We start from the raw sequence: 14914 nt of genomic DNA on the forward strand, positions 1-14914 counted from the left end.
CTAAAGTCCTGTGTAGTGTTTTTCGCCAGTATAGCGGGAAGTAGGCATGTGTTGTTGCGCAGCAGCATCACTTCATGCAGTCTTGCTGGTCATTGTTCTTGGATTGCAACAGTTGTTGACAATAAATGTCAACAGTGATGGTTACACCTTGGGGAAGCAATTCATAGTATACCACACTATTTCTCTTCCACAAGATGCATAGTATTATCTTTCATGGATGCATACAGGTCTTTTTATGAGGAGTTGCTGCTTTGTCTGGGCTCAACCATTCCTTTCTTCTCCTTGTTAGCATAAAGACAACATTTCTCGTTACCAGTAATGACACAGGATAGGAATGGTTGGTGTTGCTCATGAACCAATTGACAATGTGCAAGCAGAGATGCACATATGGTCACCCACTGATTTTTGTGATTTATGACTTAGAGTATGTGGTACCCAAACATCCGTATTTTTTGAAACTTAAATCTACTGAAACAGAAATTGAAGCTGCATGTAAAATAGTTTGGGCAAGGATCAGTACCAAGGGTGGACATAAGCTCATAAATGGGTCTTTCTATTGACCATTGAATTCACACCATATGCAGTAAAAGGTGTAGAGAAAATCTCAGCTTGCTAAGATTTACGTTCCTCAATCATACTGTCATCATTGGTTGAGAGTTTGATCATTCCACAATCAAGTGCAATAATTAGTGTTCTTTAAGTGGTAGATGTGAAAAAAATATCATGTGAAACAATACTAAATGATTTTCCAGAAAACTACTTATAACAGGTAATTTGGAAGGCTGCTCATGACTGAAATATATGAGATCCGATGGCAACAGATGGGACTGACCTCACAACAAGTGGGCCCCTCTCACCTTAAGGCTGAGTGAACTGCCTTTGCTTTTTAACCTTCCCCCTCTATATTTCTCTGCCTGAAGGCACTAAATTATCTGAAACCTGTGATACTGCCCAGGTCTACCGAGCTCTGTTGGAAAACAAGGTGTACGCAGCCCTTGTGGTGGCAAGGAGTTCTTAATTGAAAAGTAGTGGCTCTGGCCACAAAAACCGACAACAGCTGGGGGACCAGTGAGCGGATTTCATGTCCCTCCATATCTGCATCCAGCGATGCCTCTCACCTGAGGACAACACAGGAGTCGGTCAGTCGGTACCATTGGGCTCCCAAGACCTGTTTTGGTGAAGTTTAGCTTAGTTAGGATACACATCATTACTTTTACTTTTATGGTTGTCTGTTACAACACACAACACAGTGACAACATGAATCCATACTCAATATATTCTTCAACATAAAATCTTTTAGCAGTCATTTTCACTCATTCAACAAAACCAATAAAACTACTATTTACTACCCCTACATAGCACAACAGGTAACATTGAGTTAAGAATGAAGAGCACAGACTGAAGGATGCATTGTGTCAACAGTAATTTGCTGATGTGTGAGACAAAGCTGATGCTGCCAACTCTACAGAAAATGCAGTTGCTAACTGTAGTAAGAATATAAAAATTTTTACTTTTCTGGCTGCATGTTACTACTTTCTTCTGATATGTCTGCACCCCGCTATATTGCAGGTCTACTAACAATATTATTATTGTTGAGTTATTTGCTGCTTGAAGTTATAGTTAAATTGCATTTGTCAGGTACCGTTGTTAGTGATTTAAGATACTACATCAGGGAAAGAATTGAAAATGTAGAAAGCATAACATGAAAGCATTTCCATTAGCATTGCTGTATCAAACCCTTAATTTGTCACAGGTTTTCCAGAAACATCCCTTAACAGCTGATTATTGTGCAGAACAGGATGAATTCTCCCTGTTTGCTGCTTCTTGGTATGAGAATTCATCGAGTTCTAATAATAGTACAAATACAACCACTGTAAGCGAACCAAGCTATGTTGAAAATACAACAAATCTTGGGTGAGTACCAATTTTCTGGCCATGTGTAATTTATTGATCATGTATGTTTAGAATACAAGTGAGACGAATTTACTAAAAGACTGTATTCGTGGGCACTTTATGCTAAATATGTTCTTCATGCAGAGCTGTACAAGGATGATAATATGACCATTGCAAAACAACAATTCTGCCACTGAGAACTGTAATTACTCTTACCTCATAAATATTAGCATTATATTAATCTTTCTTTAAGAAGTACCTTGTTTTCAGTTAACCTAATAATAACAGTATCGTGGCACAACATTCTTACTTTGAGTGGGGTTCACCAGATGATTTTTTATTCTAAATACTATTGTCCATATATTTACTACTATTGTAATTACATTCATTATCCCTTGTTAGGCCAGTTGAGGAGCTACTTGATTGAGAGGTAACAGCACTGGTCACGAAAACTGAAAATGGACCAGAGAGCAGTGTCGGTCACATGCCCCTCCATACTCGCATCCAGTGACGCCTAAGGGCTCAGGATGACACAGTGGCGGTACCATTAAGCCTTCAAGGCCTGTTCAGATGGTATTTATTTTGTTTTGACATGTTCTTTTTAATGATGGGTAAGGTGTCCAGTCATCTAAATGGTCATGGATGACTGTTGAAACCTGTTCACTCTGAGTAAACTGTCACATTTAAGGGAAGATCATTAGTAATAAGATATAAAGGGCACTTCCTGCTATAATCACTTTGTTGGATATGCATTGAAGAATACCGAAAGTAAATTCAAATGCTGGACTCTTTTGTCAGTTTGTGGTCAAGAGTTTTTATGTTGATAAAGGGCAGGGGTTTCATATAGCACACCCAATCTCACTCCATCTCCTGCTTAGGTGTCTGTCTCACTGTGCTTTGCTAAACAGTACCCAAAAAGGAATTATCATGATTGCATGATATAAATTTATGCATTGACAGTTTTATTCATTATGCTTTCAGGGCACTTGCAGCAAATGGCAACAGCAGTATACTTGCATTTGTTGGAACAGAAGACAAAGTTGATCAACCAAATACAGCACTCTTATGTTTGATTTTGTCCTTGGGAACATTCTTTATAGCTTATTATCTGAGACAGTTCAGAAACAGCAAGTTTCTTGGAAGAAGTGTAAGTTTCTCAGTTTTATTCTATTACTCTATTTCTCTCCTTGCCAGTGTAGCTTCATGTGGTTCCAAAAATTCAAGAATGTGTTTAATTTTATCTGGTCAATTTTGACTTTCTCATAGCTGTTTGTTCTCTCATAAGAGTTCTGGACTTTTCAGTGCCTTTGAAGTACTTTGTATAAAACTCTTTGTCTGCAAACAAAAGACATTGATGTCATTACTCTGTCATTATTATTATTATTATTATTATTACTATTATTATTATTATTATTATTATTATTATTATCATCATCATCATCCTCCTCATCATTATTGTCATTATTTCAGGCAAGGCGTGCATTGGGAGACTTTGGTGTGCCAATAGCGATTATAAGTATGGTAATACTAGATTATTTTGTACCAGCAACATACACTGAAAAGTTAAAAGTCCCCGAAGGACTATCACCAAGTAACCCTGATGTTAGAGGGTGGATAATTTCCCCTGCTAACTTAGTCTATGTGTGGGTTGGATTTGCAGCATGTGCTCCTGCATTGCTCGTGTACATACTACTCTTCATGGAAACACACATAACTGAGTAAGTTCATTATTAAACTTCTTAACTTCTCTGATTAGATCCTTACACCTGCTTGCATTATTATTATTATTATTATTATTATTTTCAGTTCATCAGCATCTAAGGCTCATAATATGCTAACATTCATTATAACTGCTATTATTATTAGTATTATTGTTAGTGTGGGGATGTACTCTTAACTGCAGAAATGAGGCTTTTTAACTAATGTTGACTTATCTGTGTCTAGTAAACCTAATAAAAGTTTAGACCCATTGTATGAGACAAAGTTACCAGTCATACATTGTGTAAAATAAATGTTTATTTTAATGTAATCAGCACCACTTATTGCAGTTCCATCTCAGTACAAATCTAAAATATTATGAGAAGCTGGTAAAGAGGTTCACAGTGTTAAATTCTTAGGATTACAGGTTGATAATATATTCAGTTGGGAAGAGCATACTGTAGAATTATTAAACAAATCTTGCCACTGGAATGCAGTGTTATCAGACAGTGAATTTTATTGATGAAATCATGCTGCATTTTCTGCCAAACTGTGGCATTGTGTTCTCACATTCTAGAAACCTTCACTTACTGTTATTTCATAATGTCAAGTAAGCCAAAGTTTTCCAAGTCCAAAACCATGTACTACAAATTATTTGTGGTGTGAACTTAAGAACGTCCTATAGATGCCTATTCAAGGAATTTAGGATACTGACCTTTCCCTCCAAATATATTTATTCCTTAATATTTTTGTCACAAGTAATATGTGCCATCTTCAGACCAAAAAATCAGTTCATGGAATCAGAACTGGAAATAAGAATAATCTACATAAAGATTTAAAGTTACTTACTTTGGGCTTGAGGATGACCACATGAAGCAAATGGGGGAGATGGTGTTGAGGTTGTGAATGAATGAGGACAGGGTGACTTGGTCCAGAGTGCAGGTAATGAAGATATCATCAATGAACCTAAACCAGACAAGGGGTCAGGACTTTTGGGAGGCTAGGAAGGTTTCCTGTATATTCACAGTAAATGATAACAGCCATCAGTTTCAGGATAAAGATTTATTGAAATCCTTGACCACAGTTTTGGTATATCTGACTATACCTTCATCAGAAGCAAAAATACACCTGAACAATAGGTGTTCGTATTTTCTATTGTATGTAGATGTTTTAAATGGTTCTGATATGTTTTATTTATTAAGACAGAAGGTTTGAATTAGTATAACTTTTAAAATCTTGACATGCATGAGTGTGTATCGCTGGGTTTTAATGTGCAGGAGTGTCTCGCACATACCACAAGTGCCTCCTCTCGGTGAAACTGCCTGCCCTAGTGTTTCCACACCCTCTTCATGCTAGTTCAGGTACTGATAACATGCCGTGTTCACATCGACCATCTCTTCATAATTATGCTGTACAGATGGAGGTGATATTTTATTTTTAACTACCGACGATGTGCTTTGGCATGGTTGTTTTATGCATCTCCGCTGCAGGATGTGATTTTAGTAAGTGACTGCAGTGTTTTTTATGCTTGTAATTACATTGTTAATTTTTTTGGTTACTGAAAGCTGCAAGTGTTGTTGTGCTATGAAGGCGTTTTCCTGTTCAGGTGTATTTTTGCTTCTGATGAAGGTACATTTAGGTATAGCGAAAGTGTGGTCAAGGATTTCAATAGTTCAGGTGTATTTTTGCTTCTGATGAAGGTATATTTAGATATACCAAAACCGTGGTCAAGGATTTCAATAAATCTTTATCCTGCAACTGTTTGGCTGTACCATTGACCATGAAGATTTTCAACAGTTGCTGCTGAAGCCATGTTTAAAACTTTGAAATTTCCTGTATATGGCTCATAAACAGATTGGTGTGCGAGTCACAGCCTGGCCACCCATGGACGGCATATCTGCAGTGGCAAGAACTTCCTTGCCCAATATGCTGGGAATCTCACAGAGACATTTACATCCCAGACTAGAACAACTGAACTACATCCTTTGTCTGGGCTTTGATTGCAAAAGGGGACATACTACCCATGATCGTTTCCACACCTCTTGAAGTGGTGCTCCATCACCCACACAACCTCCAAAACATCCTAGTCCATCCTCATGCCACTTCCAATCCCATCTACAAGCCACAGGGATCATATCTTTGTGGAAGATCCAGGTACAAGACCTGCCAAATCTACCTACCCAGAACTTCCTAATCCAGTCCTATCAGAGGCTTATGGTTATCCAACCCCAATAGAGGCCAAAGCATTTGTGACAGCCATTGCATCATATACCAGCTGTGCTGCAATCATTTCACAACTTTTTATATTGGTATTACTACCAACCAGCTGTCCACCAGGATGAATGGCCACCATCAAACTGGGGCCAAGATCAGAGTAGACCACCTGGTGGCATAAAATGCAGCTGAACATAGCATGCTTGTTTTCAATGGCTGCTCCACATCCTGAGCCATCTAGATCCTCCCCTCCACCACCAACTTTCCTGAACTGTGCAGATAGGAGTTTACATCCCCTCACATCATTGTGCACAAGCTCTCTGCCACCGCACCCACAGATTTTTTTTTCCTTCACTAGTCCAAAGGTTTGCTAGTTTGTGATACTATTGAGACTGGAGAGTAATGAAACTTCCTCTCAGAGCTTCCAAGCATGTGTTTAATTTTATGATATACGAGGGTTGGAACTTAAATAGTGGCAACTATTCATTCACAACCGATACAAAAGAGTTGCATGTTTGCACCTGTTACTGTGCTTCAGAGTAGTCACCAGCATTGTGTAGACCCCATTGCCAGCGATGCGGGAGGCGTAGTATACCATTAGCAGAGCCTGTTCTGTTATGGTGCGAATGGAGCGGTCTAAAGTTATGGTGATTCTCGTGTACGGCTGTGATGGTGTTATCCTAATGCATTACATTCCTCCACGGCAGACTGTCAATGCACAGTATTACTGTTCATTTTTGGAGCATCACCTGCGACCAGCTTTGCGAAAGAAGTGGCGACACTTACTGCGCAACCCACCCATCATTTTTCACGATAATGCGCGGCCACATACAGCGCGAGCTGTGGCTGCTCTGTTCGGTCAATGGGACTGGGACATACTGTATCATTCACCATACTTCCTGACTTAAGTACTTGTGGCTTTGATTTGATTCCGAAGATGAAGGAACTACTTCGTGGCATTCGCTTCAGAACTGTTCCAGAGATTCAACAGGCAGTAGACCACTCCATTCGCACCATCAACAGAACAGGCTCTGCTAACGGTATACTATGCCTTCCACATCACTAGCAACAGGTTCTACGCAATGCTGGTGACTACTTTGAAGAACAGTAACAGGTGCAAACATATAACTCTTTTGTATCGGTTGTGAATAAATAGTTGCCACTATTTAAGTTCCAACTCTCGTATATTGCACCAAATATTATAACATTATAATAGAAGGAAACATTCCATGTGGGAAAAATTATATATAAAAACAAAGATGAGGTGACTTACCGAACGAAAGCGCTGGCAGGTCGATAGATACACAAACAAACACAAACATACACACAAAATTCAGCTTTTGCAACAAACTGTTGCCTCATCAGGAGAGAGGGAAGGAATTTTGTGTGTATGTTTGTGTTTGTTTGTGTGTCTATCGACCTGCCAGCGCTTTCATTCGGTAAGTCACATCATCTTTGTTTTTACAAATATTATAACAGAAAGATAAACTATCTCTATTGATTTTAAAGTGGTTCATTGCAGTTTTATGAGTTTCATACAATTTGTCAAAACAGGAGGTAGCTTGCTCTACTCTTGTTTGACTGATTGAGCATTGTTAATTGGACATGGATCAAGTACAATTAATAGAGGAGATTATTGCACCTTGAAAGAATCTCCTGTGGTGACGATTTAAAAAAAAAAAAAAAAAAAACTATATTTTTGTAATAATCAAACGATGGAAAATCCAGGATGGAACATAACAACCAAACTGTGGCTAAGAAACATGTGGACTACCCAGTTGCTGAACATGCTGCCAAACATGACATCCTCATTTCAGTGATTCATTCACAGCCTGTGCCATATGGATCCTTCCCACCAACACCAGCTTTTCTAAATTGCGCAGGTGGTAACTTTCCCTACAATACATTCTATGTTCCCATAACCCTCCTGACCTCAACCTTCATTAGTCACTGTCCTCACCCATCCAGCCCCATCCCTGTTTCCATTCCAGCACTACACAGCCATCATTTACCATCACACGCAGTCTTTTTACTTCTCTCGTTTTCCACTACTCCCCCCCCAACACCACCACCACCTCTCCCCTACCCTCCATCTAACCTGCAGCACTTCACTGTCCACCACCCCAACAAACTATCCCTCCCTCTCCCCACCCCAACCTCCTCCTTATACCCACCCAGTCACCACCACCATCATGCACTGGTGCTGCAGCTCACAGTGTGGGTTCAGTTGTCTGAGACTGCAGTTGTGTGTGAGTTGTATTTGCATGAGATTGTGTGTGTGTGTGTGTGTGTGTGTGTGTGTGTGTGTGTGTGTGTGTGTGTGTGTGTGTGTGTGTGTGTGTGTGTTTATATTTGTCTGTCATTTATTGTTGATGAAGGCGTTAATGGCTGAAAGCTTTATTTGTGACAGTCTTTTTGTTGTGCATCAGCACCTCCAATATATTGTTACATTTTTGTAATAGTTACACAAGAAATCCTTGTCCTTACTTGAAACATCATATGAATCCAGAGAAGGGAGGAAGGAAACTGAAATGTATCCATCAGGTGCTAAAAAGTGACTTAAATTTGCGAACAGATCGATGGGCCTTTAGGGTCAGTAGGTTCATGTTAGGTTTTGGACTGAGGATGCATTAGCATTGTCTGTTGTATTATCTGTCATCCATTATCATGTATTTCTTGTAGAGGGAGCGACACTAGTTGATTGAAGGAGAACAGAAATCAGCCCATTCATAAGAAAGATAATGCCATTAAACTGAAAGGTATAATAAAAAGAAATCAAGAAGTACTGGAAGTAAACTTTGTAAAATGTGTAGTACTTATTCTGAGTAAGAATTTTAACTGAAATGTGCATTTTGAATACATAGAAAAGAGCTTCACATAAGCAGTGCAAGTATTATGTAGCACTATTAACAAGTAAACGTGAAAAATCATATACTGTATTTAAATTCAATTGTTTGATGCAATAATGTTGTTTTTAGAAACCCTAAGTAATGTAATAAAGTTTCAGAAAAGTATAATTAGAAACATGAGTACCTAATTTCCAAGGAAATCACGTTGAGTATTGTGTAAAAAATTATAGTCTTTTACTGTAATCTCTTTATAACCTATAAAATTATAAACTTTTTATACAGGAGACCACAACTGTTGAAGAAAAATAATTTTCATCATTCATGTTGTTGTGTTGGTATTCAGTGCAAAGACTGGTTTCATGTAGCTCTCCTTGCTACCCTATCCTGCGCAAGCTTCTTCATTTCTGAGTAACTACTGCAACCTACATACCTTCTGAATTTGCTTACTGTATTCATCTCTTGTTCGCCCTCTATGATTTTTACCCCCCTCCCCCACTTCCCTCCACTACTAAATTGGTGACCCCCTGATGCCTCAGAATGTGTCCTACCAATCGATCCCTTCTTTCAGTCAGGTTGTACCACAAATTTCTCTTCTACACAATTATATTCAGTACCTCCTCATTATTAGTTATGTGATCAATCTTCAGCATTCTTCTGCAGCACCACATCTCAAAAGCTAGTATTCTCTTTTTGTCCAAATTGTTTATCATCAATGTTTCACTTCCATACATGGCTGCACTCGATACAAATACTTTCAGGAAGGACTTCCTGACGCTTGAGTCTATACTCGATGTTAATAGATTTCTCTTCTTGACAAATGCTTTTGTTACCATTGCCAGTGTACATTTTATATCCTCCCTACTTTGACTATCATCAAATATTTTGCCTCCCAAATAGCAAAACTCATCTACTACTTTAAGTGTCTCATTTCCTAATCTAATTCACTGTTTTTGTATGTATTTTATCCCTACCACAGTTTGAATTTGAAAGAGAGTATTCCAGTCAACATTGTCAAAAGCTTGATCATTCATGTAACACAAGATATGCTTCATGCTCCTTGATTGAAATTGTATTTTCAGCTTGCAATATATGAAATGAAAATTTATAATAAACCAAACAAGAACATTCTGTTGCTTGCTAACCCCATAGGAAAGGCCAGAGGGGAGAAGGGGTGCTGTAAGATACACTGCAGTGTAGATAATACTAGATGCTGGAAGAGTTCACCATGGAACAGATAATATGAGCAGGATGTGGTTTGTGATCAATTTTATCAAGTAAAACATACCATTAATGAAAGGCTGAGCTTGACACCTGATGGTACACAAGTTGCAATTGTGGGCAAAATGGATTCTTAAACAATTATGTGACTATAAGGAAATGCTCCATACACCACAGACATTGGCTTGTGTACCTCAGTGATACAGATAGCTGTACTGTTGGTGCACCACACAGGTGGGGTACCTGTGCAGAGGCCAGATAGACATGATTCCTAAGGGTCAGCAGCATTCTTTGCAGTAGTCGCAGGGGCAACAGTCTGGATGATTGAAAGAAAGGGGGAACTACAGCTCTCACTTTTCTCATGGACATGCAGCTTTGCAGTATGGTTAAATAATGACTGCATCCTCTTGGGTTTCCCCTCAAATGTTTTGTTCAACTATCTTTGTTCTGGAATACTGGCTACATGAACTGCCCCCAGGATTCTTTTACTCTTCGTCTTACTCTTCTTTCAACTATTAATGATTTTTCCTTTTCTCATGTAGTTACGCTCTAGGTTTCCACACCATACATGACTGCTGGGTGTATCGCAGCTACATATTCTCATCTTAGTGTTTGCTAATTTTGAGCTGAGCGTCTCCCTGAGGGAATAAATGCATTTCATTCCCCTTGCTATTCTTTCCATGATATTCATTGAGAGGAACCAAACATCAGAGGGCCCATAGGACAACCAAGGTAATGCTCGTTGAATGATCTGACAAAATACCTGGTAGCCCTGGGGACTGGAGACACCTGGAGGAACCGAGTACAAAACAGGAAGGAATGAAGATTGTTTATGGAAGCAGTGCATGGTCTGTAAGGCCTGTGATCACTGGATATGTGTGTATGTATCCTCTTGGTTAAAATATTACTGAGGCAAAGTAATCCTCCATTCAGATTTCCAGGTGGGGACTTCTCAGGAGGATGTTGTTATTCGGAAAAACAAAATGGGCATCCTATAGACAGGAGCATGGAATGTTAGATCCCTTAATGGGGTGGGTAAGTTCAAAAATTTAAAAAGGAAAATGGATAGTTTGAAGTTAGATATATGGGGATCAGTGAAGTTTCGCTGCAATATTACAGGCTTCTGGTCAGGTAAGTGCAGGGTTATAAATACAAAATCAAATAAAAGTCTAATAATAATTGTAAAAATAGGAATGTGGGAGCAGCATAGCAAATGCATTATTGTAGCCAAGATAGACACAAAGCCAACACCCACCACAATAGTACAAGTTTATGTACTAACTAACTTTGCAGTTGATAAAGAGATTGAAAGAATATATGATTAAATTAATAAAAATAAATTATTCATAAAAAGGAGATGAAAATTTTATTGTGGTGGGTGACTGGATTTCTTTAGAATGAAGAGAAGGGGAAGGAAAAATAGTAAGAGAATGTGAACTGAGGGAAACTCTACCAGGTAGAGGTTTGCACAGAGCACAATTTAATCATTGCTAACATTTAGTTTAACATTCACAAAAGAGACATGGAGACATTGGGAGATTTCAGATTGATTGTACACTGATAAATCAGAGATCTTAGAACTAGGTTTTAAACTGTAAGACATTTCCAAGAGCAGAAGTGGAGTCGACCACATTTGTTGGTTAAGAACGGTTCATTAAAATGAAAAATTTGCGAAAAGGTAGGAAATCAAGGAGATGGGACCTGAATAAGTTGGAACAACCAGAGGTTGTCAAAATTTCAAAGTGAACATTAGACAATAATTGACTGAAACAGGGGAAAGGATACAGTAGAAGACAATTGGGTAGCTTTGAGTGGGGATGAAAAATGTAAAAAGATTAGATGTAGTAGAAATCCTTCAATATCACAGGGGATATTGAATTTTATTTCTGAAAGGAGAAAAAATAAAAATACAGTGTATGAAGCAGGAAAAAGGGTATACAAAAAAGAAAAATATTCAAATTTGTGTGAAATCTTATGGGACTTAACTGCTAAGGTCATCAGTCCCTAAGCTTACACACTACTTAACCTAAATTATCCTAAGGACAAACACACACATCCATGCCCGAGGGAGGACTCGAACCTCCGCTGGGACGAAGGGTATAAAAACTTCTAAAAATGTGATTGACAGAAAGTGCAAAACGGCTAAGCAGGAACTGCTAGAACACAAATGTATGTCTATAGGAACATGTACGAATAAAGGAAACATAGATGTCACCTACAGGAAAAGACACAGCTGTATGAATATTAAGGGCTCAGGTGGAAAACCAGTACTAAGCAAACAAGGGAAAACTGAAAGGTGGAAGGAGTGTGTAGAGCAGTTATACAAGGGAAATTAACTTGAAGGCAGTATTGTACAGAGAGATGAGGAAGTAGATGAAGATGAGATGGGGGATATGAGACTGCAAGAGGAATTTGACATAGCACTGAAAGACCGTGGTCAAAACAAGCCCCGTGCAATAGAAGACATTCCCTCAGAACTGCTGATATCGTTGGAAGAGCCAACCATGATTAAACTATTCCTTGTGGTCTGCAAGATGCATGAGAGAAGGGAAATACCCTCAGACTACAAGAGAATGTAGAAACTCCACTTCCAAAGAAAGCAGGTGCTGACATGTGTGAATATTATTGAACTAAGTTGGATTAGTCATGGTTGAAGAATAGTGGCACAAATTATTTACACAAGAAAAACTGGTAGAAGCTCTTCTCTGGGGGATCATTTGGGTTACAGAGAAATGTTGGAACATACAAGGCAGTACTAGCCCTATGATTTATCTTAGAAGAAGGTAGTTAAGGAAAGGCAAACTTACAGTTATAGCACTTGTACACTTGGAGATAAGTTTTCAGTGATGTTCACTGGAATAACTCTTTGAAATTTTGAAAGTTAGGGCTAAAATAGAGAGAGTGAAAGGTTATTTAGTATTGTGTAGAAACCAGATGGCATTTATACAGAATTCAAGGTCATGAAAGGGTGGATACAGGTTTGAGACAGTGTTGTAGCCTATCCCCAAAGTTTTCCAGTTGGTACACTGAGCAAGCAGTAAATGAAGCCAGAAAAAAATTAGGAGAAACAGGGAGAAGAAAACTTTGAGATTTTCTGATGACAATATAATTCTGTCAGAGATAGTAAAGGATTTTGAATGGAATGGACAGCATCCTGAAAGGGTGATATAAGATGAATATTAGCAAAAGTGAAGTAGGTGTAATGGAATGTAGTCAGATTAAATCAGGTGATGCTTAGATTAGGAAATTAGACAGTAAAAGTAATATAACAACAAAAAAATCTATTTTTGACTAAATAATTTAACTGGATAGATAAAAATCTACTCACCAAGCGGCAGCAGAACACACACATAAAAGACGTTTGTAAATGGCAAGCTTTTGGAGCCAGTGGCTCCTTCTTCATGCAGAAAGGTTGAAAGGGAAGGAAGAGGGGTGAAGGAAATGGTTGTAAATGGCAAGCTTATGGAGCGAGTGGCTCCTTCTTCACGCAGAAACATTGAAAGGGAAGGAAGAGGGGTGAAGGAAAAGGACTGGAGAGGTCTAGAAAAAGGGATTTTGGGAAAGTCACCCAGAACCATGGGTCAGGGGAGACACTACACAGGATGAGAAAGAAAGAGTGATTGTTGGGGACTGCATCAGATGAGATTTGAAAACCTCAGAGCTTAAAGATGGAAGACAGGGTAATATGCAGTCAGAGATTACTGTTTAAACAGAAGTGACAGCAGAAATCACAGTCCATCCTTTCCAAGACCTTTGTTCAACGATATTAGTACTTGCTCATCATCAGCAATTTAACTGTCACAGCGTCAAGGCAAATAAGAGATATTGCTGTCTGTATTGAGAAAGTTGACTGTGGCTAAAGCTGAGGTGGTGTCTTCTAGCTTCACAGTTGAAGTGAGTTCCTAGAAGCTTGGTTTTCAACAATAATCACATTGCAGTCTTTCCAGTCACTCTGCAGATGATGTTGTAAGGAGTAACAACATCTTAAGCAACAGTAACTGCATCCCTGGCAACATAAGAGGGCCAGGCTTTCAGTGTTTTCCCCAAAAACTGAAAATGTTAATATCATAATGTCATCAGAATTGTGCAGCTTCTTTACTTATTTCACAGTTGTTGTAAGTCCTGCCCATTCTCAGGTGGTACATGGTTCAACTGTGCATGCTTAATGTATATGTTAATGGCATGACCTCGACATCAGTTATAATCACCGTCATGATAGCTCAACTGAAGATGAATTTGGGTGGAAAAACCAAGGATCACGTGATACATCCAATGAGCCATTTGATCTTTCCGTCATGTGACAGATACATACAAATTATATCACTTGCTGTATCCAACATGAAGAACCGTCCCTACAACATTCCCTTTGTTCCCGTAAGCACCCCTGGCATCAATCTTTGCTAGTCCCCGTCATCCATCTGTCTGTCACTTTCCCTACTCCTATTCCAATCATTCACATGCCTTCTGTCCCACTGACAAACATGCACAGTCCTTTCCTCTTCTCATTCCTCTGCTATCCACTCCCCCCAACCAGCTCTTGACTACCAATGCTGCATTTAGCAACACTGTTCTGTCCCCACCATGTCCCTGCTAGTTACCAGTTCCTGTCATGGGCAGATGAAAACACTGCATCCCTGAACTGTATGTTTTGTAAATGTGAGTTATACACTGAACTGTTGGGGACTCTCTTAGATTTATTAGACAGTTTGTGATCTGTTGAAGAAAACTATTAGAGCAGTACTCGAAACTGTATTGAAGTAAACAATCCAGTCTAGGTCCATTTCAAGCAGTATCTGAGTTCTGCCAATAAAACATAGATGCAAATCGGTGCACACTTCACAAATTGCCTTACAACAAACTCATACGGTTCCTGGGCTGGCTTATATGTAGGAGTTTTGGTGTGGTCTTGTCAGAGGGAGCTCCCATATGGGTAGCAGTGCTACAGCAGCTAACTGCAATGTTGGACCAGCCACTCAGTTTCCTTAGCAATGTTGGCTAGTGCCACTACATCCTGCCCCTTCCCCCAGTAGCAACCACCAGCG

General features: G+C 39.1%; 1 protein-coding gene across 2 annotated transcripts in view; it reads left to right on the top strand.

Annotated features, from left to right (window-relative positions):
• Window positions 1–14914, top strand: part of LOC124795166 (band 3 anion transport protein) — a 590830-nt gene that overhangs the window by 526828 nt on the left and 49088 nt on the right. For both annotated transcript variants that reach the window (XM_047259057.1, XM_047259058.1), the window contains exons 19-21: window positions 1754–1914; window positions 2875–3040; window positions 3364–3611. In XM_047259057.1, coding sequence (XP_047115013.1) covers window positions 1754–1914; window positions 2875–3040; window positions 3364–3611 — 575 coding nt within the window. The remainder of the gene's footprint in view (window positions 1–1753; window positions 1915–2874; window positions 3041–3363; window positions 3612–14914) is intronic.

The sequence above is a fragment of the Schistocerca piceifrons genome, chromosome 4 (genome assembly GCF_021461385.2).
Source record: "Schistocerca piceifrons isolate TAMUIC-IGC-003096 chromosome 4, iqSchPice1.1, whole genome shotgun sequence".
NCBI classification, from domain to species: domain Eukaryota; kingdom Metazoa; phylum Arthropoda; class Insecta; order Orthoptera; family Acrididae; genus Schistocerca; species Schistocerca piceifrons.